Below are 25,187 nucleotides of genomic sequence, written 5' to 3'. Positions count from 1 at the left end.
TTATTCAGAAATAGTTGCAAACTCAAAAAAGTTACAAAAATAAAAATAGCATACAAAAATACCTGTCTACCCTTCACTCAGATACAGTTTCTAGTTAACATTTTACTCCATCTGCTTTGTCATTTCTTTGTCATCTGTCCGTATCTATATATGTAGAATGTAAGGATGAGTTACATACATCGTGGCTCTCTTACCCCTGAATGCTTCAGTGTGTATTCCCCAAGTCTAAGGATTTTTCTCCTACATAACCACAATTGTCAGCAATATAAACTTATAAATTTACATTAGTTTAAGAATTTTATCCTATCGGGATGCCTGCATAGCTCAGTTGGTTAAGCATTTGCCTTCAGCTCTGGTCATGATCCCAGGATCCTGGGATCTAGCCCCACATTGGGCTCCCTGCTTGGTGGCGAGCCTGGCTTCTCCCTCTCCCACTTCCCCGCTTGTGCTTGCTCTCTCTCTTTCTTTGATAAATAAAATCTTTTAAAAAAGGAATTTTATTTTTATCTACCATCCATATTCCGATGTTATCAAATGAGCCAAAAATGTCCTTTATAGCATTTCCCCTGTCCAGCACAGGATCCAGTATAGGGTCAGGTATTACACTTCGTTGTCAAATCTCTTTAGCCTCCTTTATTCTGGCACCTTTTCATAGCCTTTATCTTTTCTGACATTGACGTTTTGAAGAATGTGGTGCCTCATGCCCCTGCCCCTAACACATACCCCTTTCCTTGTAATTGAATGCTCATTTTGTCTGATGTTGCTTTGCAATTAGATCGAGGTTATGCATTCTTTACAGAACACTTGCACAAGTGATGGTGTGTCTTTCTCAGGATATCACATCTGGAGACAATGTCCTGCTACTCTTCATTGGTAATGTTAATTTGATCACCTGGTCAAATTTTGCCCAGTTGCTCCACTATACCCTTACTGTTTTTCCCCTCCTTTGCAACTTATAAGTTTATGGGGAGATCATTTAGGGTCATGCAAATATTCCACTCCTCATCAAAATTTCCCCTTAGATTTAGCATCCATTGATGATGCTTGCCTGCTTCCATCTTTACTGATGAATGCCAAATGACAATTTTCCAACTCTGGCATTTGACTTTTGCCAGTTAGCCTTTGTCTTTCTGCTATAACAAGAGACCCCTCTTTTATTATTGTGTTTTAACTGGGAAGGACTCATTAATTATTCTCACTTTTTCCACATGTCAAAAAAGTCAGGTTGTCTATTGTCACTATCCCCCCACCCCATCCTGTAGACATTCCATCTGCATTGATGGGCCTCTAATCTGCTGTACAGCTAGCCTTCCTGAGATTTTTACTTCTTACCATCTCAGAAATTTCACAGCCTTTCTTCTGTGTTGGATCCTGTTTCCCTGGTTCCTAAATCCTGTGACTTCCTTTTTCTTAGGTTTTGTTTTGTTTTTGATTTTAGTAGGTTCCACACCCAGCATGGAGACCAATGCAGGGCTTGAACTCATGTCCCAGAGATCAAGACCTGACCTGAGACCAAGAGTTGGAACCTCAACTGCCTGAGCCACCCAGGCACCCCCTTCTTCCTTAGTTTTGTTTCACATTTTGATACATTTCTCTCACCTTCTGAGAAAATGTGGGCGATATAATTTTTTTTTTCTGAGGACATATTTGTCCACCCACTTTCACTCTCACTTTATTGATAGTTTAGGTATTGAATTCTAGGTTGGAAATTGTTTTCCCTCAGAGTTTTGAAGGCATTGCTTTCGTGTCTTTTAGCTTCTATTGCTGTGCTGGGGAAGCCCAAGGCCATCCTGATTCCTGATACCTTTGATGTAACTGGATACTCTGTATGTAATGATACTTTTTAGGTATTCATTTCGGATGTTTTCATTTAAGATATTTCCACCACCTCTTATGATCTAAAATTTCTCAGCATAGCTTCTTTTAAATTAATCATACCAAGCTGTAGTATGGGTCCCTTCAATATGAAGATTTTTATCTTTCAGTTCTTAAAAGTTATTTGTGTGTTTTTTCTTTGTTAATTTCTTCCTAGTGTTTTGCTATTCTCTTTTTCCAGAATAGTTATTTGTCAGATATTGGACTTCCTTGACTGATATATTAATTTTCTTATTATTTCTCTTTTGTTATCCACCATTTTGATCAACTCTCTGGGAGAGTTTCTTGGCTTTATCTTCCAAACCTATTACTGAGATGTTTGTTAGATATGTTAGATATCATATTTTTAATTTCTAAGAGCTTTTTAAAAATGTATTTTTCTTTTTATTAGAACATATTATTCATGAATAGAATACGATATCTTGTTGCCTGAGAACATTATTTATGTTTTCTTTGAAAAAATGTTTTCCTGTCTGCCTTGTCTCCTGGGTTACTTTTTTATTTGTTTTCATAGCTTTGATGTCAAAGATATGCCTTGGATCCTTTACTGCCCTTTAAGAATGAATTATTAAGGGCAGCCCCGGTGGTGCAGCGGTTTAGCGCTGCCTGCGGCCTGGAGTGTGATCCTGGGGACCCGGGATGGAGTCCCACGTCGGGCTTCCTGCATGGAGCCTGCTTCTCCTTCTGCCTGTGTCTCTGCCTCTCTCTTCGCTCTCTCTGAATGAATGAATGAATAAAATCCTTAAAAAAAATTGAACTATTAATTAGTTATTGGAGACTTAAAAAAAGATTTTATTTATTTATTTGAGAGAGTGTATGGGCATGAGCAGGGGGGAGGAGTAGAGGGAGAGGGAGAGACAGACTCCTGGCTGAGCAGGGAGTCCAACACAGGGCTGTATCCCAGGACCCTGAGATCATAATCTGAGCCAAGGGCAGATACTTAACTGACTCAGTCACCCACGTGCCCCTCATTGGAGACTTATGAGGGTATGGAAGCTCTTGATTTACTTCATTCTAGGCAAGCTTTTAAAACTTACTCTAAAAAATAAACAAACAAACAAACAAAAAAACCCCAAAAAACGTACTCTAATTTAAAAATGTTTGTGTTAAAATACATATAATATAAAATTTGCCAGCTTAACCATTTTTAAGTGTACAGCTCAGTATTAAGTACATTGACATTGGCTGTTGTGCAGCCAATCTCCAGAACTCTTTTCCTCTTGCACAACTGAAACTCGAGGTGCAGCAAATAACAACTCTCTATTTCCCCTTCCTTTAGGCCCTGGTAACACTCTTCTACTCTTGGTCTTTATGAATTTGACTACTTTAAGTATCTCCTATAAGCAGAATTGTACAGTATTTGTCTTTCTGTGATGGCCTTACTTCACTTGGCCTAATGTTCTTAAATTTTATCCACATTGTACCAGGTGTCAGAATTTACTTCCTTCTTCCCCCCCTTTTTTTTTTTTGAAAGATTTTATTTAATTATTTATGAAAGACTCAGAGCGAGAGGTAGAGATATAGGGAGAGGGAGAAGCAGGCTCCTTGTGGGAAGCCTGATGAGGAACTCCCTCAGGACCCTGGGATCATGCCCTAAGCCAAAGGCAGATGCTCAACCACTGAGCCACCTAGGCCTCTCCACTATTAGCCATCCTAATAGATGTAGGCAAGCTGTTTTATTTAGATAGTTTTGGACTCTGCTTCTTCCACAGAAAATGATCTTGAACATTTTTGCATGTCAGTGGACATTTCTCTAAACATGATTTTTTAATGGCGGTATTATTGAACAGATCCCATAATGTGGTATTTTATTTTGTTTCCAGTAATTTTTAGGGTATCTTTGTATACATCTTTGTATACAGGGATGTATCTTTGTATACATCCCTGATATTTTCTTTAGTTGACAAGGTCCTGGAGGTTGAATTTCTGGGTCAGAGTATGTATATATATATATATATATATATATATATATATTTGTTTTTTTAAGATTTTTATTTTATTTATTCATGAGATACACAGAGAGAGAGGGAGAGAGAGAGGCAGAGACACAGGCAGAGGGAGAAGCAGGCTCCACTCAGGGAGCCCAACGTGGGACTCGATCCCCGGTTTCCAGGATCACACCCCAGGCTGCAGGCAGTGGAGCCTGCTTCTCCCTCTGTGTCTGTGTCTCTGTCTCTCTCTCTGGGTCTCTCATGAATAAATAAATAAAATCTTTAAAAAATGTAAATCATGTGATAGTTTATGAAATACTTTAATTTCCTAATTTAAAATGGAAATGAGTGAAATTATATACTTATTTTTATTATTTTTAAAAGATTTTATTTATTTATTCATGAGAGAGAGAGAGAGAGAGAGAGGCAGAGACACAGGCAGAGGGAGAAGCAGGCTCCATGCAGGCAGCCAGATGTGGGACTGGATTCTATGACTCCAGGATCACGCCTTGGGCAGAAGGCAGGTGCTAAACCACTGACCCACCCAGGGATCCCTATATACTTACTTTAATATTCATGATTTCTAAATTTTTACTAAAGTTAAACTTTTTCTCATATTTATTGTATTCACCCTTTTGTGAAATATCTACTCATTTCATTTGCCTGTTATTCTTGAGATGTTAGAACTTTATATATGTGAGTTCTTTTAAAAAATATTTTATTTATTTATTTGAGAGAGAGAGAGAGAAAAAAAGTGTGAACACAGGAGGGGGAGCAGCAGAGGGAGAGGGAGAAACAGTACCCCACCCCAGGAGGGAGCCAAAAGCAGGGTTTGATATCAGGACCCTGGGATCATGATCTGACCAGAAGGCAGACACTTAACCAACCGAGCCACCCCTATATAATGTTTTTTACCATTCATGATATTCCCCTTTTTTCTTGTTTACTTCTAAAGTTTATTTTATTTTCAGGAGGCTTGAGTGCTCAGTGGTTGAGCCTTTCGCTCAGGGTGTGAGGCTCAGGGTGTGATTCGGAGATTCTGGATGAGTCTTGCAGCTGGTTAGCAGCGCGGAGCCCACTTCTCCCTCTGCCTGTGTCTCTGCCTCTAGGTCTCTCATGAATAAATGAATAAAATCTTTTAAAAAAGTTTATTTTAGGGATCCCTGGGTGGCGCAGCGGTTTGGTGCCTGCCTTTGGCCCAGGGCACGATCCTGGAGACCCGGGATCGAATCCCACGTCGGGCTCCCAGTGCATGGAGCCTGCTTCTCCCTCTGCCTGTGTCTCTGCCTCTCTCTCTCTCTCTCTCTGTGACTATCATAAATAAATAAAAATTTTAAAAAAATAAAATAAAAAAGTTTATTTTATTTTCAACTTCCAGAAGTTTAAAAAGTTTTATGTACCTTGCTACATTTGTCCCTCTTTTACAATTTATGTCCCATTTTTATACTGAGAAAGTCCTTCTCCATTCTGAGGTTGGGTACTCATCTGTGTATTTTTTGCTTTGTTTTATGTGTATCCCTGTGTTTTACATTTCACTCTTGAAGTCCATTGTAATTTTAGTATGTATTTTGATAGGAATCTAACTCGAATGGTTAACTAATGGTCCCAGCATCATTTAAAAAGTAAACCATTCCTTTATTGTTTGATTTGAAAAGGAGCCTTTACCAAATAAATTGTTCATGCATAGGGTCTGATTCTCAGCTTCCCACGGGGTTCCCGGGAAGAGTGAGTAGTCTTCCAGGAAATGACTTGCTCTGGAGCATTACTGCTCAGATAGTAAGCTGTCTGGTTAAAAGGATGTCTTGGAACAATGAATTTGAGAAAGAGAATGATTTTGTTGAAGTTCTTAAAGCACTTAAGACAGGGTTGTGAACGACTACACATTTTAATCTTCTTTTTGATCACTAATAGGACGCTAATACTGCTAATAGGATGTGCAGTCATCTCCCAGTTGCAAGTCACCGTTCCAAGGGCCATTCTTTTTTTTTTTTTTTTAATTTTTATTTATGATAGTCACAGAGAGAGAGAGAGAGAGAGAGGGGCAGAGACACAGGCAGAGGGAGAAGCAGGCTCCATGCAGGGAGCCCGACGTGGGATTGGATCCCGGGTCTCCAAGGGCCATTCTAAGGAACGCCCTTCCTCCAGGTCGCCACACTCACTTCCCTGGGGTCCAGCTGATCCAAGAGGCCATCAGCTGACGGGCGGGTGCGTGCGGCCACGGCGGGGCCGGAGGGGAAGAACGTCCCTCTGCCTCGGTTCGCAGTGCCTGTCTGGGGTGGGATCTAGGAAGGACTCGGATGACTGTTCTCAAGACTTACATGGATGGTTTCTGGGAAGTTCCTACCCGGCCCCAACGCCGCATTCCATCTGGGGATTGGGCTTACTAGGCCTTTCAGGAATGCGCCAGAATGCCCCGCCTGAGCTCGCCCAGCCCGCCGGGGGGCAGCAGAGACCTGAGCGGCCGCAGAGCCAGAAGGAGCGCCGGGGAAGACGGAGCCAGGGAGTGACGCGGCAAGACTGGCCTTGGCGGATCCAAGGCCCCGCCGCACTGCCAGCTTGCTTTACGGCTTTCGGCGATTTGCTTTGCGGCGGCCCTTCTCCCTTTCCGACTTGATTTTCGGCTCCTCCTCCTGTACTTCCCGCCGGTCCCTGGCCCGCTCTGGGTTATGACCTTCTTCCCAGGGTTCTCGTCCCCTTCCTTCCCAGGCTCCCCTGCGCGGCTCTATCTAAACTCCCTTCCCCAAGTGCTTAGTGTAGACCGAGCTCCCTGCGTGCACCGCGCGCTGCCCGAGGCGCGTAAGTGGGGAGGGAGGCCCAGGGGGGTGGTTCCAGGCGGGGCTGCGGGGCGCGGGCCGCGCCTTCCGAGTGGCTCGCTGGCGGCGGGAGTTGGGCTCGTCGTGTGGGCCCCCGCACAGTGACCCTGAGTCCGGGGCGTAGCGGTTCGGGATCAGGGCCTCCGGAGGATTTGGTAGGGGGGACGGGTGCAGGAGACCTGGACCCCACGCGGAGCCCCGGGTCGGTGCGCAGGTGCGCGGTGCTCGAGCGGCGGTCCTGGCGCTCCTGGCGCTCCTGGCGCTCCGGCCGCTCCTGGCGCTCCGGCCGCTCCGGCCGCTCCGGCGTCAGGCCTCCAGGGCGCCGTCTGCGCGGGGCCGAGGGGGCTCGGGTGTGTGTCTGCAGCCAGGCGGGGTCAGGCGGAAAGGCCGTGGTTGGGGAGCAGTTACCCGTTTCAAAGGAAGTAGACATTCACGTGTAGCCGCGTATTTAGCCTTCATAGGGGTGTTTGTTTTCAATTGAGATACAATTCATGTACGATTACATTCGTCCATTGAAGAGTTGGGTGGTTTTCGTATATTCACAGGGTTGTGTAGCCATCGTCGTTATCGAGTCCCATAGGTTTGTATCACCCACAGCTGGTTAGCAGGCACTTCTCGTTTGCCCCTGTCCCCACCCCACTAATTTACTTTTTGTTTCTGAATTCACTAATTCTAGATATTTCACATACGGGGAATCCTACAGTGTTTGTTTCTATGTGTTGGGCTTATTTCACCGAGCATAACGTTTTCAAGGCTCATGCATGCTGTAGCATTGTCAGTACTTCACTCCTTTTATTTTATTTATTTTTTTTTAAATTTATTTATTTATTTATTTATTTATTTATTTATTTATTTATTTATTTATTTATTTATGATAGTCACACAGAGAGAGAGAGAGAGAGAGAGGCAGAGACACAGGCAGAGGGAGAAGCAGGCTCCATGCACCAGGAGCCCGACGTGGGATTCGATCCCGGGTCTCCGGGATCACGCCCTGGGCCAAAGGCAGGCGCCAAACCGCTGCGCCACCCAGGGATCCCTTCACTCCTTTTAATGGCAGAATAACAAGCCATGGTAGGGGCATTTGGGTGGTTTCTACTTGTGGCTTCGAAGAGCTTTTAAGATCTGTTCACAGAACTCACAGTCTGAGACACATTTTTTTAATTTTAATTGTTTATTTATTTATGATAGTCACAGAGAGAGAGAGAGAGAGGCAGAGACACAGGCAGAGGGAGAAGCAGGCTCCATGCAGGGAGCCCGACGTGGGACTCGATCCCGGGTCTCCGGGATCGCGCCCGGGGCCACAGGCAGGCGCTAAACCGCTGCGCCACCCAGGGATCCCACATTTATTTTAAAAAGAGATTTTAATTATTTATTTGAGAGACAAAATGAGCAGGAGGAGGGCAGAGGGAGAGGGAGAAGCAGCAGCAGACTTCCCCAGGTGGAGCAGGCAGCCTGACTCCTGCTCGGATCATGACCTGAGCCCTGGCAGATGCCCCCCCCCACCCCCAGGCTCATTTTTAAGGGAAATTTCTTATAAGCCAGCATTTAACTCTGAGACTGGCTTAGATATTTTAGTGTCCTCAGGTCTGGTATCTTTTGGGGAAGTTTGTCTTTTTCAAGTCCTCTCCTGGATCATTAATTGTAGTGATAACCGGCAGAGAAATAGTTGTACTGCTGCGTTATGTGTGCCATGACCTGTTTCTCTTGTGATATGAACTGGGTGTAGCTGGAGATAAGTGTATGAAAACGTGGCTGAGAGAGCTGTGGGAGAGGTTTTATTGAAAACAAAACAAAACAAAAACCTGTAGTGTATTGTCATTATTCATGGAATCTGCTTTGAGAATGTACCTATTCACAGATTTCTTTGTAACCCCTAAATCAACACTCATGGTGCTTTTAGGTATATTTAGTGTCACATTTTTCTCATTTTTGTACTTTTTGTTAGTGATCTTGCAGTTTGGAACAGCCTTTCTCTTCTTGAATGGCTGGGTGTGGATTATGGTGTGTAATATGTGCTTTGATGTGTGTCTAAAATGCTAGGGAAACATAGGATTAATTCTATTTAGAGTGTAAGCTCCATAGCACTTCAAAGAGGACATGACATCTGAAGTTTCACAAATGTTACAGCAGCATGTACTTGAAAAGAAAGGAACTCAGTTTGCTGTCCTGCTGTTTTTGATCCTTGCAATCAGATCCATGCCCGCACTGACGTCTCTCAGTTCTGCCCTGTAATATATCCAGAGTCCATTCTTCCTCCACGTGGCCTTGGTATTTCTTTATCATTTTCTCTCTGGACTGTTGTAACAGACTTCTAACTGATCCCTCCATCAATTATTCTCTGTTGACAAAGAGCCTTTTGAGACAGTATAATCTCATCATTCTCAGCTTAAAATTTCCATTGGACTCATACTAAAGTTTCATATTTTTTAAGGTGGACAATATTATTCTTCATAATCATGCCATGCCTGTGCTTTGTTTTTTCTTTCAATTTAAAAAAAAAAAAGATTTATTTATTTATTTATTCATGATAGACACAGAGATTGAGAGAGAGAGGCAGAGACACAGGAGGAGGGAGAAGCAGGCTCCATGCCGGGAGCCCGATGTGGGACTCAGATCCCGGGACTCCAGGATCGTGCCCTGGGCCAAAGGCAGGCGCCAAACCGCTGAGCCACCCAGGGATCCCCTCCTGTGCTGTCTTTAACAAAGATAAAAGAAAGGTCAGATGAAAGAGGAAAATTGCCATATGCAACATGCCTCATTCCCTCTTCTTCCTCCTCCCTTCTTCCACATATAATTAGAAATGCTTTATGTGAAAAGGAAGTGGATAAAAATAAAAACAATTTTGTCAATCTTGTTTATCTTAATGTCTCTCAAATTCATCCATTTGCTCACAGCCCTGCTCTGGTTCAGGCTCTTTCCCTTTCTATCCCACATTTTTTTTTTTTTTTTTTTTTTTTGGTAAGAGAGGGTGGTGGTAGAAAGGGAGAGGGAGAGAGAGAATCTTAAACAGGCTCCATGCCCAGCGCAGAGTCCAATGGGGGGCTTGATCACAATCCTGAGATCATGGCCTGAGCCAAAATCAAGAGTCGAAGCTTAACCAACTGAACCAGGTTGGTGCCACCTGTTCTACAAATCTTTTCTTGGTCATATGTTTTTTTTTCTCTGAGAAAATACTTAGAAGAATTCTTGGGTCATATGGCAGTTGCATGTTTAATTTCTAAAGAAATTATCAGTTTTATTTACAAATTAAAAAACATAAGGCTTCTAGAAGAAAATATAAAAATATGTTCATGACCTGGGGGTGTGCAGAGATTTCTTTCTTTCTTTTTTTTTTTTGTGCAGAGATTTCTTAGACAAGATTTAGAAAGCAATACCCACTTAAAATGAGATTACATCAAATTTAAAACTCATCAAAGACAGCTCTCTAAGAAAACAAATAGGCAAGCAAGCACCAACACCTACCTCACAAAGGACTGATCTCCAGGGTGTAAAAAGTGCCATTAGGGTTCAAGGCCTGGGGATAATCCTCTGTGGCCTGCTGTTCTATCCTCTGAACTTATGCTATGGTTCTATGCTGTGCTATCTTCTAGTCATTATTATTTTTTCATGGAGGATAGCATGTGCTTACAACTGAATAGTTTTATCAGTTTGTTTCCAGCCAATGGTGTATGAGAATTCTAGTTGCTTCACGTCCTTGCCAAATTTTGGTGCTGTAGTCTTTATTTTTAGCCATTCTGGAGGGTTTAGAAGGGTATGTCATTACGGTTTTAATTTAAGTTCTTGATTACTAATGAAGTTGAACTTTCCTGTGCTTTTTGACATTTGTGTATCTTCCTTTAAGTGCCTCTTCAGATGTTTGACTACTTAAAATTAGATTGTCTTTATTGAGTTGTAGGAGTTAAATCTTTTTTATATCCTGGGTATCACCTTTGGTGTTGCATATTCATTTTCATAGAGTGCTCTTTAATAAGCAAAGTATTACATATTGATGTAGTCATATTTATCATTTTTTTCTTTTATTACTGCTTTCTGAGTCCTAAGAAATCTTGACCACCTCTAGGATGTGAAGATATAATTCTATATTTTCTTCTAGAAAATTTGTAATTGTAGCTTTTATTTTAGGCCTATGATCCATCTCTAGTTTTTGTGAATTGTGTAAAAAATATTTTGTGGAAAATTTAAAAATTTTTTCTCCATATAGATATTCTGTTATCCAGAATCATCTGTTGAGAATGCCATTGCATTATATTTGTACCTTTGCAATTCACATTGCCATTCAGACGACTGTATAAATGGTGGTTGGTTTCTAGGCTTTCTTTCCTGTTCCACTGATCAATTCTTTTTAATTAAAGATTTATTTATTTATTTGAGAGAGACAGAGAGAGAGCAAGAGTAGAGGGAGGGGCAGAAGGAGATAGAGAGGATCTCCAGCAGACTCCTTTGGTGAGCACAGAGCCCGATGTTGATACCTCATCCCCAAGACCATGACCCAGAGACCACGACCTGAGCTGAAACTGAGAGTCGGTCACCTAACTGATTCAGCCACCCAGGCACCCCACCAATAATAAATTCTTATGTCAGTTTTAGTTACTTCTGTTTTAATTATGATAGCTGTAGAGTAAGTCGGGAAGTCACATAGTGTAGGTCCTTCAACTTGTTTTTCGTGATTGATCTGGACAGTCTAGTTTCTTTGCATTTTCCATATAAATATTAGAATCATTTTGTCAATTTCTTTTTTTTATTTTATCAATTTCTATAAAAAGTCTGTTAAGATTATGACTGAGATGACATTTAATCTTTAATTTGGGAAAAATTAACATCTTAATAGTATTGACTCTTGAAATTTATGAACATGGTACATCTTTTTTACTAGGTCTAATTTCTTTTAGTGCTGTTTGTGGTTTTCAGTGGGGACGTCTTATACTATCTTTTGTTAAATTTGTTTCTAAGTATGCCTTTTTTAACTCTATTGTAAGGTGGAGTCATCATTTTTATCGTTATTTTATATATAATGGGCCATTTTTCTTTGACAGCTTCCCAGATTTTCTCTTTATTTTTGTTTTCAGCAGTTTGCCTATAGTGTGTGTCTGGGTGTGATTGGTTTTCTTTATATTTATCTTGCTTGAGGTTTGTTGACCTTTAATCTGTAAATTTATGCCTATCACCCAATTTAGGAGATTTCAAGTCATTAATTTTTTTTTCTATTTTCTTTAACTTCTTTTGTGCCTTCAGTTGTATTTGTGTTAGCTGTTTTTATATTATTCTACAGGATTCTGAGGCTTTTGCTTATTTTCAGTCTGTCTTTTCCTCTTCGAGTTATATAATTTCTATTGAACTATCTTCAAGTTCACTGACTTTTTATCTTCAATTTTGCATTTTGTGAACAGGATTGATAGATAATTTATGAGTTTCCTAGGTTGAGAATAGTTTCTCTTCTGTAAGTATAGTGAGTATGGTTTCTTTATTAGACGCAAAAAGCCAAAAAAGGGGAAATGGTTCTATATCCTTTGACTTTTAAATTTTCTCTTGTCTTATAGGATCTATACTGCCTTTTTTGTCCTTTACAGCACAGTTTCGAAGGCACCTCTTATTCCTTTTGCCCTCTTTTCCCCAGAAATACTGACTTTTCAAGACTGCCTCCTTGAGTTGTATATATACTTTTTTCCTGGATGGCTCTGACCTGCCAGAACTCTTTGTCAGTATCTTCATACTTAGTGTGAGTATGCTTTTCCTGGGAGCAATTTTAGTTCCATTTTAGGCTCTCTATCCTCCTCTGCTCTCTTTTACCTATTTCTCTTCCCTTCTATGTCCCACCTTATTCTCCTTGAAGAGTTAGGATGAACATTTGAGAGCTATCTCCACCAGAAGTTGATGTTTGTTTTTTCTAATTCCAGGCGATTTGAAGCCTGTAGTATTTTCAGTTTTCTAGTTATATTAGTAGTTATGGGGTATTTGTGATTATATTTGTTCCTCTTTTTGATCTACGTTGGATGAATTGGGATATTTAGATTTATGTAGCTGCCATAAGTGGCTGTGGAGGAAGTCTTTCCTAACACTTTATTTTGAAACACTTGAAGCCTTCAGAAAAGTTACACAAGGGATGTCTGCATATCCTTCACCAAGATTCATAAATTTATTACTTTGCTTTATCTTCCTCTCCTCCTCTTTGCATTTACCCACACACATATTTTGTTAGTTGAATGATCTGAGAGTAAGTTGCAGAAAACATGACCGTTCACTTCACTCCATCATGTATCTCCTAGTGACAAGATTGTTCTCTTATATAACTGTGATAGGACCTTAACAACAATGCAATACCATCGAATAATATTCAGTCCATCATTAAAATCCCCCCTTGTTCCCATACTAGCCTTTACAGCTTTTTTTTTCCTGATCTAAAACCCTCTCAAGGACCACACTGTAGTTGTAGTTGTGTGTTGTGTATCTTTAGTCTCTTGATCTAGAAGAGTTCACGAGCCTTTTTGTTTTGCTTTATTTTTTGAGACATTGATACGATTTGAGTCTAACCCTTATAGGTTTCAACTTGTCTATTTCCTCTTGATCAGAGTCATAATTAAATTCGTAGAAATACTCCCTAAGTGATGTTGTGACCTTTTCAGTATATCCATCAGGAAGCTTATGATGAGAATATTATTGATGACATTATGTTTAATTACCTGATTAAGGTAGCATCTGCTAGATTTCTCCATTGCTAGGGTATTTTTTGCTCTCCCTACATTTTTCTCCAAGCATTAAGTAGCTTATCTGAGAGAAGAGCCCAGGATGTCTTGGTAGAGGTGAGGGAAGTGAGATGGGGAAGAAAAGGCAGTCAACAGAGGGTGCATAGCCAAGCCAGTTAACACTAGTGGGCAACCAAACCTAATTTCACTGGAGAACTCAAGCCAATGTGGGACTCACAGCTCAGTGTTATTTCACAAAGTGGGTAAGAAATCTGGCCACCCCTTGGTGACAAGTACAACTAACTGCTTGATCTCCTTAAGCTGTTTCTCAGGAGCATGTATGAAGTACTATATCCCAGGACAACCCACCCAAAGGAAGAAAGGAGAAGAATTTACCCTTTAAAGCTACTGTATCTCATTGGTAAAAAGTTTGCCTCATGGTGTATTAACTCCCTCAGACTTCCCGGTTGTGCATGGGCTTCAGGTGGGTCCTACAGGTTCTTATACTTCCAAGGCAAGAGGGAACCCAGGGGTGGGAGCAAGAGGCATCTAGCATGACTAGGAAGTAAGGGACCGGTGGTGGTGCCTCTGTGCATTCACTCAACTCGTGCATATTTAGTTGACCTAATAATGGCAGCTGGGGTAGAAAAGTGGTCAAGGGCCTCAGAGACTGACGAGGCCAAGAAGATTTGAGGTGCTGCATAAGATATGCGTGCTAAATTAGGATTCTACTCTTGTTTAGCAAATATGCTCATACATATATACACATAAAACATACATACATAAACTCAATCTTTTTTTAAAAAAGAGTTATCTGGGGATCCCTGGGTGGCTCAGCGCTTTAGCCCCTGCCTTCGGCCCAGGGTGTGATCCTGGAGTCTCAGGATCGAGTCCCACATTGGGCTCCCTGCATGGAGCCTGCTTCTCCCTCTGCCTGTGTCTCTGCCTCTCTCTGTGTCTCTCATGAATAAATAAATAAAATCTTAAAAAAAAAATAAAAATAAAAAAGAGTACCTGTTGCGGTTGGTGATCTAGCCAAATTTTACTTCCATATTTTTTGATAAATGTTTAAAGCTTTCTACAGTAAATATATTTTAATTTCATAATGGGAAAATGGTCGTGGACAGTTTTAAAAGGAAGATAGCTGTTTTTCAAAGTAGTAACTGGCAAAAAAAAAAAAAAGATTCCATATTTTACTTTTTATAGGGCAGAGATGAAGTTATCCTTTTCTGTGATGAAAGGTTGACTCTTCTAAGATATTGTTTAGAAAAGTAGAAAGTTGCTTTTTAAGTGTGAGAAATATAACTCTTGCCTTATAAAATGAGTTTTTAAATAATTAAAAAATAAACTTAGTATCCTACGCTATGTATTTCATTCATCCATCCATCCATTCATTCATTTAATCACTCACCACTTTCCTCCCTGACCCATTACTATGAGCCAGGTACCATGCTACTCACTGGGTGCCAAGAAGAATCAAGAATCTCCTGTCTTCTAGGGGGTTACATTGGAGTGGGGAACATGGATATAAAAGAGACAGCACTCACCAAATGCTTTCTTACATTTTCTAACCTCCATTGCAATTAAGCTGGGGCCTTGTGACAAGTTCTGTCCCGTGAACTGTGACCAGAAGTGATGCATATCACTTCTGGCCTAAGGCAGCTATGAACTGGTGTGACTTTTCCAACTTTCTCCCCACTGTAGTGGTGACCTTGGAGGTCACATATCTTAGATGTACAGCCACAGGATGGGCAGAGCCACCAGACTGCATTAGATCTTGCATGAAAGATGTAAACCTTTATTGTATTATTTTTCCTCTTTTTTTTATTGTTGCAAAATATACATACTTAAATTTCAACCACTTCAACTATTTTTTTTTAAGATTTTATTTATTTGACAGAGAGAGAGAGAGAGAGAACACAATCAGGGTAAGTAACAGGAGAAGGAGAAGCAGGATCCCCACCAAGCAGGAAGCCTGACGTGGGGCTCCATCCCAGGACCTGGGATCATGATCTGACCTGAAGGCAGACAATGCTTTACTGATTCAGCCACCCAGGTGCCCCAACTTCAACCATTTTTAAGTGTACAACTCAGTAGTATTAGGTATATTCCCAATGTATACCCCTTTATTTTAACAAATAAGTGGACAAGTGCTCATTTGAGACTTTGTAAATATCCTCCACAACTTTCTAGTATCCATTGGTGATTTTTACTGGATACTGTTATCACATCATTTTCTTTTAATTTATTTATTCGTGAGAGATGAGAGAGAGGCAGAGACATAGGCAGAGGGAGAAGCAGGCCTCCTGAGCCATCCAAGTGTCCCACATCATTTTTTTTTTTTTTTAAGATTTTATTTATTTATTCATGAGAGACACAGAGAGAGGCAGAGACATAGGCAGAGGGAGAAGCAGGCTCTCCGCAGGGAGCCTGATGGGAGAATCCATCCCAGGACCCCAGGATCATGACCTGAGCCAAAGGCAGCTGCTCAGCCATTGAACCACCCAGGTGTCCCTCACATCATTATTTATTTATTTGTTTGTTTGTCTGTTTATTTATTTATTTAAAAATTTTTTTTTAAAGATTTATTTATTTATTCATGAGAGACACAGACTGAGAGAGAGGCAGAGACACAGGCAGAGGGAGAAACAGGTTCCTCCCAGGGAGCCCAAGGTGGGACCCGATCCCAGATCCTGGGATCACGACCTGAACCGAAGGCAGCCGCCCAACCGCTGAGCCACCCAGGCATCCCAACATTTTAATATGATAAATTTATGAGGTTGATTTTACTAATATTCCCCTTTAGAGATGAGGAAATTGGAGTGCAGAAAGTTTAAGTAATTGCCCAATTTATTTTATTTTATTATTTTTTTTTAATTTAATTTTATTTATTTATGATAGTCACAGAGAGAGAGAGAGAGAGGGAGAGGCAGAGACACAGGCAGAGGGAGAAGCAGGCTCCGTGCACCGGGAGCCCGACGTGGGATTCGATCCCCGGTCTCCAGGATCGCGCCCTGGGCCAAAGGCAGGAGCCAAACAGCTGCGCCACCCAGTGATCCCAATTGCCCAATTTAAATACCTGGTTGGGTGGAGCTGGATATTGATCAGCATTTTGACTGTAATATTCAAAGCATGCTTTATAGCAGTGATTGGCACACTATGGCTTGTGGACCGAATCTGCCACCTCTTTTTGTAATAAAATTTTATTGGGATACAACCATGTCCATTTGTTTATGTATTATCTATGGTTGCTTTCACATTAAAATGCCAGGGTTGTATAGTTGTGACAGAGACCATGTAGCCTGCAAAACCTAAAATATTTACCATCTGGCACTTGACAGAAAAAGTTGCTGACCTCTGCTTTATGTAGTAGGTCTTTCTTTAAATTTTTTATTTTAATTTTTATTAAAATAATACATGCACATATTTGGAGAATGAAATAGTGCTAAAAGTTTTATTTGGAAAAAGTAGATGCCTGCTACATTGTTCTCCAGCCCAGTCCCACCCCTTGGAGACAGATCTGCTGTATTCTTTTTTTTTTTAAGTAGGCTTCACACCCAGTGTGGATCTCATTTTGGGGCTCAAACTCAGGACCCTGAGATCAAGACCTGAGTTGAGATCAAGAGTTGGACACCTAACCGACTGAGCCAACCAGGCACCCCTGCTTCATTCTTTTAAGTGTTTTTTTTTTGGCATTTATAGTTGCATTTTTTTTTTTTTTTTAAGATTTTTATTTATTCATGAGAGACACACAGAGGCAGAGGCAGAGACAGGCAGGCTCCCCACAGGGAGCCTGATGTGGGACTAGATTCCGGGACCTCAGGATCACAACCTGAACCAAAGGCAGATGCTTAACCACTGAGCCACCCAGGTGCCCTATAGTTGCATTCTAAATACCATCCTTATTCCACTATATCTTTTTGTAACAATTTTAAGTTTGTTTTGTTTTGTTTTTTAGGTAATCTCTGTGCTTAATGTAGGGCTTGATCTCACAACCCTAGATCAAGAGTTGAGTGCTCTATCAGCTGAGTCAGGCAGGCACACAACCTGTTTTAACAGATTTTGTGTGTGTGTGTGTGTGTGTGTGTTCCAGTTTTTCCACATCCTCACTAATGTTGGTTATCCACTGTCTTTTATTGTAGCCATCCCTGTGTGTGTGAAGTGTTTTGTACTTTTTAAAAGTTTTTATTTAAATTCCAGTTAACATACAGTGTAATATATATTTTTTAAGATTATTTATTTATTCATAGAAACACAGAGAGAGAGAGGCAGAGACACAGGCAGAGGGAGAAGCAGGCACCATGCAGAGAGCCTGATGTGGGACTCGATCCAGGGTCTCCAGGATCACGCCCTGGGCTGCAGGCGGCACTAAACCGCTGCGCCACCGGGGCTGCCCCATACAGTGTAATATTAGTTTCAAGTGTGTAATATAGTGATTCTGTTTTAACAATTTAATTTTTTATTTTATTTTTTTAAAGTTTATTTATTTATTTAAATAATCTCTACCCCTAGCATGGGGCTTGAACTCATGACCTCAAGATCAAGAGTCACATGCTCTTCAGACTGAGCCATCCAGGCATCCCCATTATAACAATTTTAGACACTAATTATTGACTATCCTAGTTTAGGCCACTCTTCTACTTATTTGGTGCCAGATTAGAATAATTTATCATTCTTAGCTGAAATACAATGTTTTATGATCATTTTTTTTGTTTTATGATCATTTAAATAGTTTTTTGCATTTTCATCATATTTTAGAAAATTGAGACACCCTTAGCAATAGCTAACCTTTTAGTACTTCATGTGCGCATTCTTTTTTTTTTTTTAAGATTTTGTTCATTCATGAGAGACAGAGAGAGAGAGAGAAAGGCAGAGACATAGGCAGAGGGAGAAGCAGCCTCCCCTCAGGGATCCCAATGTGGGACTTGATCCCTGAACTCCAGGATCACGCCCTGAGCAAAAGCAGAGCTTATCTGCCGAGCCATCTAGGCATCCCCATGTTGCACAATTCTAATGCAGTTTCATGCAATATCATGTTAATCTTGATAGAACCCCTAGGAAATGTAGGTATTATGTCCATTTTCTAGATGAGAGAACATCATTTGGTAGAGGTTATGTGATTTTTCCCGTGGTCAAGCACCTAGTGAATGATAGAGCCAGAAACTGACATTTAGAACTTGAGCCCCTAAATGCTGTATTGTAATGACACATGGAGCGTCCTGCCACTTGACATTCCCAGGTCTGTAGTTTTACTGTCTGCAAATAACCTGAAGACTACAGCTTGGAAGTTTGCTGAGGCACAGCTTTCTTTTTCCCCCAGAACTGTTTTATCTTTATTTTGCACACACCCACAGCCAGTTAGTTTGCACACACCCACTGAGTAATTTCATTTTACAAAAGGGGCAGAAGTTGGGTGATATCAAGAAGAGTGACATGGGATCCCTGGGTGGCGCAGTGGTTTAGCGCCTGCCTTTGGCCCAGGGCGTGATCCTGGAGACCCGGGATCGAATCCCACGTCGGGCTCCTGGTGCATGGAGACTGCTTCTCCCTCTGCCTATGTCTCTGCCTCTCTCTCTCTCTCTCTGTGACTATCATAAATAAATAAAAAAATTTATAAAAAAAAGAAGAGTGACATGTAGAAAAGAACAGGAAGGCAAACGTGGGAAGCAAATAATTTTTAATTTTTTTAAAACACAGCAAAGAATCATGCAGTGTTGCCAATAGTGGACGCAGGTATGCACATTTGTTTGCAACCGGTCCTGTGAAAGCAGCACCTTTCATTTCACCTTTTCTGTTTACCATGACCCCTGCGTTATCTTCAAAACAGAGAAACACACCAGCTTTTCTCCTGTAGGACTTTTGTTGTCCAGTTATCACTGCTGGATGTACCTTTCCTTTCCTTTTCTTTTTTTTCTTTTCTTTCTTTTCTCTTTCTTTCACACACAGAGAGAGAGACAGAGACACAGGCAGAGGGAGAAGCAGACTCCATGCAGGGAGCCTGAAGGGGGACTCGATCCCGGGTCTCCAGGATCACGCCCTGGGCTGAAGGCAGCACCAAACTGCTGAGCCATACATGGTGCCCCTGTACCTTCTTTCTGAGCTCTGGTTTGTCATCTTCACTGTGGCCATCACCATATCACCCCCACCAGCAGCAGGAAGTCTGTTCAGTCCCTGATCCTCTTTCTTTGAGGAGATGATCTACAGATTTTTGGCTCCTGTGCTGAGCACAATTGATCACGGCTCCTATTGGAAGACCCAGGAAGTCCTAGAATTTTACACTGGAGGACCTACCATGTCCTTGTTTCTGGATCTTGAGTGTTGGAAAGGGACAGAAAGGCTGGGCACAATACTGAATCCATCTGATCTGAGACAGGTGTAGGGGTAGTCAGGTAGTGGGTCAGCCAGTTGCAGGTGCTTCTTCTGAGGGTAATTCTGTTTTCTCATGGACTATATATTTACATAGTCTCAGTTTAATACATTGGCTCCCAAACTTGAGTTTGTGTTAGAATCACCTGGTAGGCTTGGGCAACCATTGACTTCTGGAGCTCACCTCTAGTTTCTGAGGTCCACAAGGTCTAGGGTAGGACTTGAGGATTTGCATTTCTGTTTTTTTTTTTTTAAGATTTTATTTATTTATTCATAAGAGACAGGCAGAGAGAGGAGCAATCGTCATGCAAGGAGCCTAATGTGGGACTTGATCCTGGGACTCTGGGATCACACCCTGAGGCAAAGGCAGACACTCAACCACTGAGCCACCCAGGGGTCCTGAGGATTTGCATTTCTAATAAGCTCCCAGGTGATGCTGATGCTGCAAGAGACCTCACTGGTCTAATGCTTTATTCCTGAATGTTAGGGTCACCGTATTGCCTTCTCTTGCTTTTTATTTTTTTTAAAGATTTTATTTATTTATTTGAGAGAGAGACAGCATAAGGGGGAAAGGGAGAAGCAGAGGGAGAGGGAGAAGCAGACTCCTTGCTAAAGGGGAGCCTCTCCAGGGGCTGATGTGGGACTTGATCCCAGGACCTTAGGATCATGACCTGAAGGCAGATGCTAAACCAACTAAGCCACCCAGGTGCCCCTTCTCTTGCTCTTTAATTTTCCTGTCTATGAGTCTTCTACCAGCTAGCTTGTTAGGTCCTGGAAAGCAGATCAGTTATTGTGGCGTTTAGTTTTTTTGTTGTTTATGTATATTTTATTTATTTGAGAGAGAGAGCATGAGTGAGCATGAATTGGGGGGAGGGGTAGAAGGAGAGGGAGAAGCAGACTCTGTATTGAGCAGGGAGCCAGCCAGGGGACTCTATTCTAGCATCCTGAGATCATGACCTGAGCTAAAGACAGACACTTCACTGACTGAGCCACCCAGGTGCCCCTGGCTTATACTTCTTTTATGACCTCACTGAGGCCAAGGTCATGTTGCTCATATGATAGGGAGTAATCAGTTGGTTGGTTACTCTCCCTTGGTGTGTTTTGTAATTTTGACTTTTCCAATTATAAACATTACAGTTATACATTCTGATTATGAAAATCACCTTTACAATTGCCCTTACAATACAATTGCCCTAGCAAAATTTTTATTGTGTATTTAAGAAGGCTATATACCCAGCATGAGGCTTGAACTCATGACCCTGAGATCAGGCTTCCCATGCTCTACTGACTCAGCCAGCCAGGTGCCCCAACTCTAGAAAAATTTTAACAAAGATGGAAGTGGATTCTAAAGGATCTTCAGTGATAGCTAAGCACTGAGGAACTTAGTCTGATTGGGGCAGTGCTTATAAATAAAGCGTTAAGTAAATAAAAAACTTGTAGAATACTGCATATGGATGCTTTAATCTGATTTTAAGTGGAGGTTCTTGTTTTTTACCTTTACCATTCTTTGAGATCTTTTTTAATCTTCTGTTTTTATTAGAGGTTACTCAAAATCAACATGTTTGGGGCTGAGGAAGCAGTTCTTGGAGGCCGTGGCAGCCATCCTTCTGCTGGTGGCAACTCTGTATTATGCTTTGGACAGGTAACTGTGTTTATCATACCTGGAAAGAATGAGGTTAAGTGAAAAGGTAGGAGAATGTAATTTGTAGAGCATTGTCATAGATGTAGAAGCTATTTATTGTCAGTGGTTTTCCTGTTAGGTGCATTATTTTGTGAGTCTGATGAACTCTCAGGCCATTTTGGAACTTTGACATCAAAAGACAAATAGTACTGGAGATTACATTTAGATTTATATTTTGTTTATTTTTTTGGCTAGATTACATATTCATATGGTATAACACTCAAAATGAAACGTAGACTGTGAATGAAAAATCTCATTTATTTCCCCATCACTCCTGTTCACATTTCACCCAGTTCGTTTTATTGGAGGCATCCAAAGATTCCCATGTCATATTCTTTGTGGAGATAGTCTGTGCTTATCAAAGAGATTCTTGCTTTGTCCACTCAAATTCTGTCTTTACCAGAGATCTGTTGATGTAGATTTATTTCATTTAAATAGGGAAGGAAAAAATTACTAAGGGGACAAAAATCAAAACTAGTAGCAGTATATTTAGCTACATATACAGGGTGGGAAATTGTTGAAGCAGAGAAGAGGTATACAACTTTGGAGAGGACGGTGGGTCTCCCCTACTCCCTCGCAGGCATAAATGTCACACACAGACTCTGAAGCAGGAAGTTTCAGTTTACCAGTTGTGGCTTGAGGAAGTTTTGTAAGGATGGTAGTGACACTTAAGGCGATGCCTGTCTACATGTGGCCCTGTGACCCCTGGGAGTCCCCAAGACCTTTTCTGAGTCCATGAGGTCAAGAAGAGTTCCATAATAATACTAAAGTACTTCTTGCCTTTTCCTTTTCCTTTTCACACGAGTGAAGAATGGGACTTGCCAGGCCATGCGCAGCCTGTTGTGATACTGCTAGGATGGCTGATGGAAGAAGGTGTGCCTTAAAGGTTTCTCAGTTTCAATTCCTAACATTGGTAGTTATAACCCACATAAACAAAAGCTCTTAGGGTCCTCAATACTTTTTGAGAGTGTAAAAGGGTCTGGAGACCAAAAAATTGGAGATTTGCTGATGTAGGAATGGGAGAAATGTCAATTTAATTTTTCCTTTCTGAATTGCAGTATCAGTACACAGCAGAAGAGTACCAGGCCATCCAGAATGCTCTGAGGCAGAGGCTGGGCCCAGAATACATCAGTAGCCGCATGTCTGGAGGAGGCCAGAGGGTAGGAGAATTGATATGCTTGAAAAGTGGGTGCTCCTAATAGCTGGCTACTCAGATGATCTCAACAGCTCCCTCTCTGGGTCCTCATGGATTCAGGTCTCTTGCTCACTGTTGCTAGATGTTCCCTCGTGTCTTTGGGAGAGGATGGGTTCCAGCCAGCATTGTCATTTGAAGTGACCCAAGTCTTGTCTTGAGACTTCCATGCCTGCCTTCTTGGGATTTTTATACCATCTTTTAAAAATGTTTCTTTTGCCTTTTGCTTCTAAATTTAACTTCTGTGTATATTTTTGGTCTTCTGTAATATATGTCAACCTGAGACTTGTACTTTTTTGGAAACTGCTAAGTGAGTGGATATCTTTCCCCTCTGAGTCTAGTCCCTCCCCTGAGACAAACATTAGTTCTAACTGGTTCCTTCTGGAAGATCTTTGAAATAAGTTCACTGAGAATTTCCCTGGAATGTTAAAGGGCAGTTTTGCCAAAAAAAACAAAACAAAACAAAAAAACCCAAAAAACAAAACAAAAACAAAAAACTGGTAAGGAATAAATTAAGTGAATTTTGATTCTTATTTAAATATGGCAAGGAATTTTAACAAGCTTTTTTTTTTTCTTCCCCTTAACTTTCTTGTTCCAGGTATGTTACATCGAGGGTCACAGGGTAATTAATTTGGCCAATGAAATGTTTGGTTATAATGGCTGGGCACACTCTATCACACAGCAGAATGTGGGTAAGTATATTTCCTGGCAATGGTGACTTCTTCATTTCCCTTACTTTTATACTAATTTCTGATGAGAGTATTTTGTGGGTGAGGATGTAGGGTAGGTATGTTTGGTTGGCAATAGGAAGAATATGGGTGAGGCACAGGGATCAGTATCCTCTTCAACTGGTTCTCTTTCCCACTCCTAGATTTTGTTGACCTTAACAATGGCAAGTTCTACGTGGGAGTCTGTGCATTTGTGAGAGTCCAGTTGAAGGTGAGGGTGATGGAATAGACCTGCTACCTCCAAGGATTGGGTGGGTGGTAAGAGAGAATGAGCAGGTAGAGAATTCTCTGGACTGTAGCACAGCCATGCTAGAGATCTAGGCTCAGAGCTGGGACTCAGCCAGTGTTCCTTAGGATGGTGGTATCCAAAGATTCTTACTCATGTGGCCTCTAAATGAATTCTGAAAAACTCACATTTTCTTTCCCATTTTAAGTTGACACCTGAAAGTTTTCACCATAAGTATAAATGAGATCCTCTGTGTTTCAAAAAGTTTGCGTTACACTGCTTTGCTTTTATGAAAGACCTATACTGGTACCTGTTTTCGCTTAAATGAAAGAAATCCGGAGAGGATTTTCACTTTTACGATAAACGGCATACGCTGGCAGCAAGAGTGGCCCTGCCAGTCCATCCCTGGGAACTCCCCTCAGCATCTCGGCATCAAGCTGCCAGAGCTTTGAACTGTATTTGTGAACAATTTGCTTTATCTGGATTTATTGTTTGCATCTTTAGCAAGATGTGTCCTAAGGTGTCAGAAAAGCATAACAAGTTATTTTCCAGATCTGGGAATGCTCAAAAATTTTTCCATATAAATTAATGGTAATTGCTTCTTTGCTTTACACCATTTTGGCTTAAGAAAGTTTTCATAAGAATGTTCTACTTTCAGATAGTGGGGTAAGCCTGTACTTGCAACGATATGTTTTTAGCATATTGTAGAATTTGACACTCTAAAATAAATGTTACATCTTTCTCTTTCTTTTTTTATTCTAGTATAATGAACATACAGTGCTATATTAGTGTCAGGTGTACAATGTAGTGATTCAACACTTCTGTACATCTCTCATAGCTCCTCAGGATAAGTGTGTTCTTCATCCCTTTTAGTCCATGCATCTTTTTTTGTTACATCATTTTTAAATGAAGCAATGGATTTTAAATATAAATGATTAAATACCGTCATCCACTTAAAACAATACATGAGCAAACTATTCTCTAATCATGAGAAATTTTACATTGTTTCTTCTCAAACCCCTATTTCCCTTATATTTCTCCATTGGCTTTTGTCCATATATAAGTGTGCATGTATAAATATGTGTGTGTATATGTATATATAAATAAAATGTATTATTTATAAATAAATATGTTTAGAATATATATATATGTTTGGAGTATGTACTATATATGTTATATATATTCAGAACATTTTAATGAAACCTTAACATATTCCTCTGTGTGTGTATATATGTGTATATAAAAGTAATAATTTTGGGGGGTAAATATTCAGTGATCTTAAGGCTCTAAATTATAAAAAAGTTTTTCTGGATTGAGTTACCATTACAGATATTATTAACACACAATTGATCAGTCAGTTGTGTCTGTGAGGAGGACAAAATAACTACATCAAAATTTATATACTTAATAAAAATAAATTTTTGTGGAAAATGCATTTCTTAATGAGATGGATGAAGCTTTTCTTGTTGTTTTAAAGATTTTTTATTTATTTGAGACAGAGCGAGGGTGCACACAAGAGCAGGGGGGAGGGGCAGAAGGAGAGGGAGAAGCAGACTGGCAGCTGAGCAGGGAGCCCGATGTGGGACTCCATCCCAGGGCCCCGGGATCATGACCTGAGCTGAAGGCAGACGCTTAGCTGACTGAGCCACTCAGGCGTCCCATAGCTCTTTTTTCTTTTTGGGTAGTTTATATGTT

At 40.9% G+C, this 25,187-nt stretch overlaps 1 protein-coding gene across 14 annotated transcripts in view; it reads left to right on the top strand.

Annotated features, from left to right (window-relative positions):
- The window catches only part of RAD52 (RAD52 DNA repair protein), a 120,157-nt gene that overhangs the window by 74,064 nt on the left and 20,906 nt on the right, over positions 1-25,187 (top strand). For 2 of the 14 annotated variants that reach the window (XM_077871616.1, XM_077871617.1), the window contains 4 exons: positions 21,206-21,307; positions 22,405-22,506; positions 23,137-23,230; positions 23,410-23,477. In XM_077871616.1, coding sequence (XP_077727742.1) covers positions 21,224-21,307; positions 22,405-22,506; positions 23,137-23,230; positions 23,410-23,477 — 348 coding nt within the window. In that variant the 5' untranslated portion in view covers positions 21,206-21,223. Of the gene's footprint in view, positions 1-6,446; positions 6,603-6,676; positions 6,834-7,164; positions 7,200-9,576; positions 9,730-13,620; positions 13,784-21,205; positions 21,308-22,404; positions 22,507-23,136; positions 23,231-23,409; positions 23,478-25,187 lie in introns of those variants that run through there. The other 12 variants (XR_013364501.1, XM_077871610.1, XM_077871619.1 and 9 more) reach the window with 12 other exon arrangements.

Source organism: Canis aureus, chromosome 25, assembly GCF_053574225.1.
Source record: "Canis aureus isolate CA01 chromosome 25, VMU_Caureus_v.1.0, whole genome shotgun sequence".
Taxonomy (NCBI): Eukaryota; Metazoa; Chordata; class Mammalia; order Carnivora; family Canidae; genus Canis; species Canis aureus.
The sequence above is the reverse complement of the archived record's forward strand: the minus strand, read 5'-3'. Positions and strand labels throughout refer to the sequence as shown.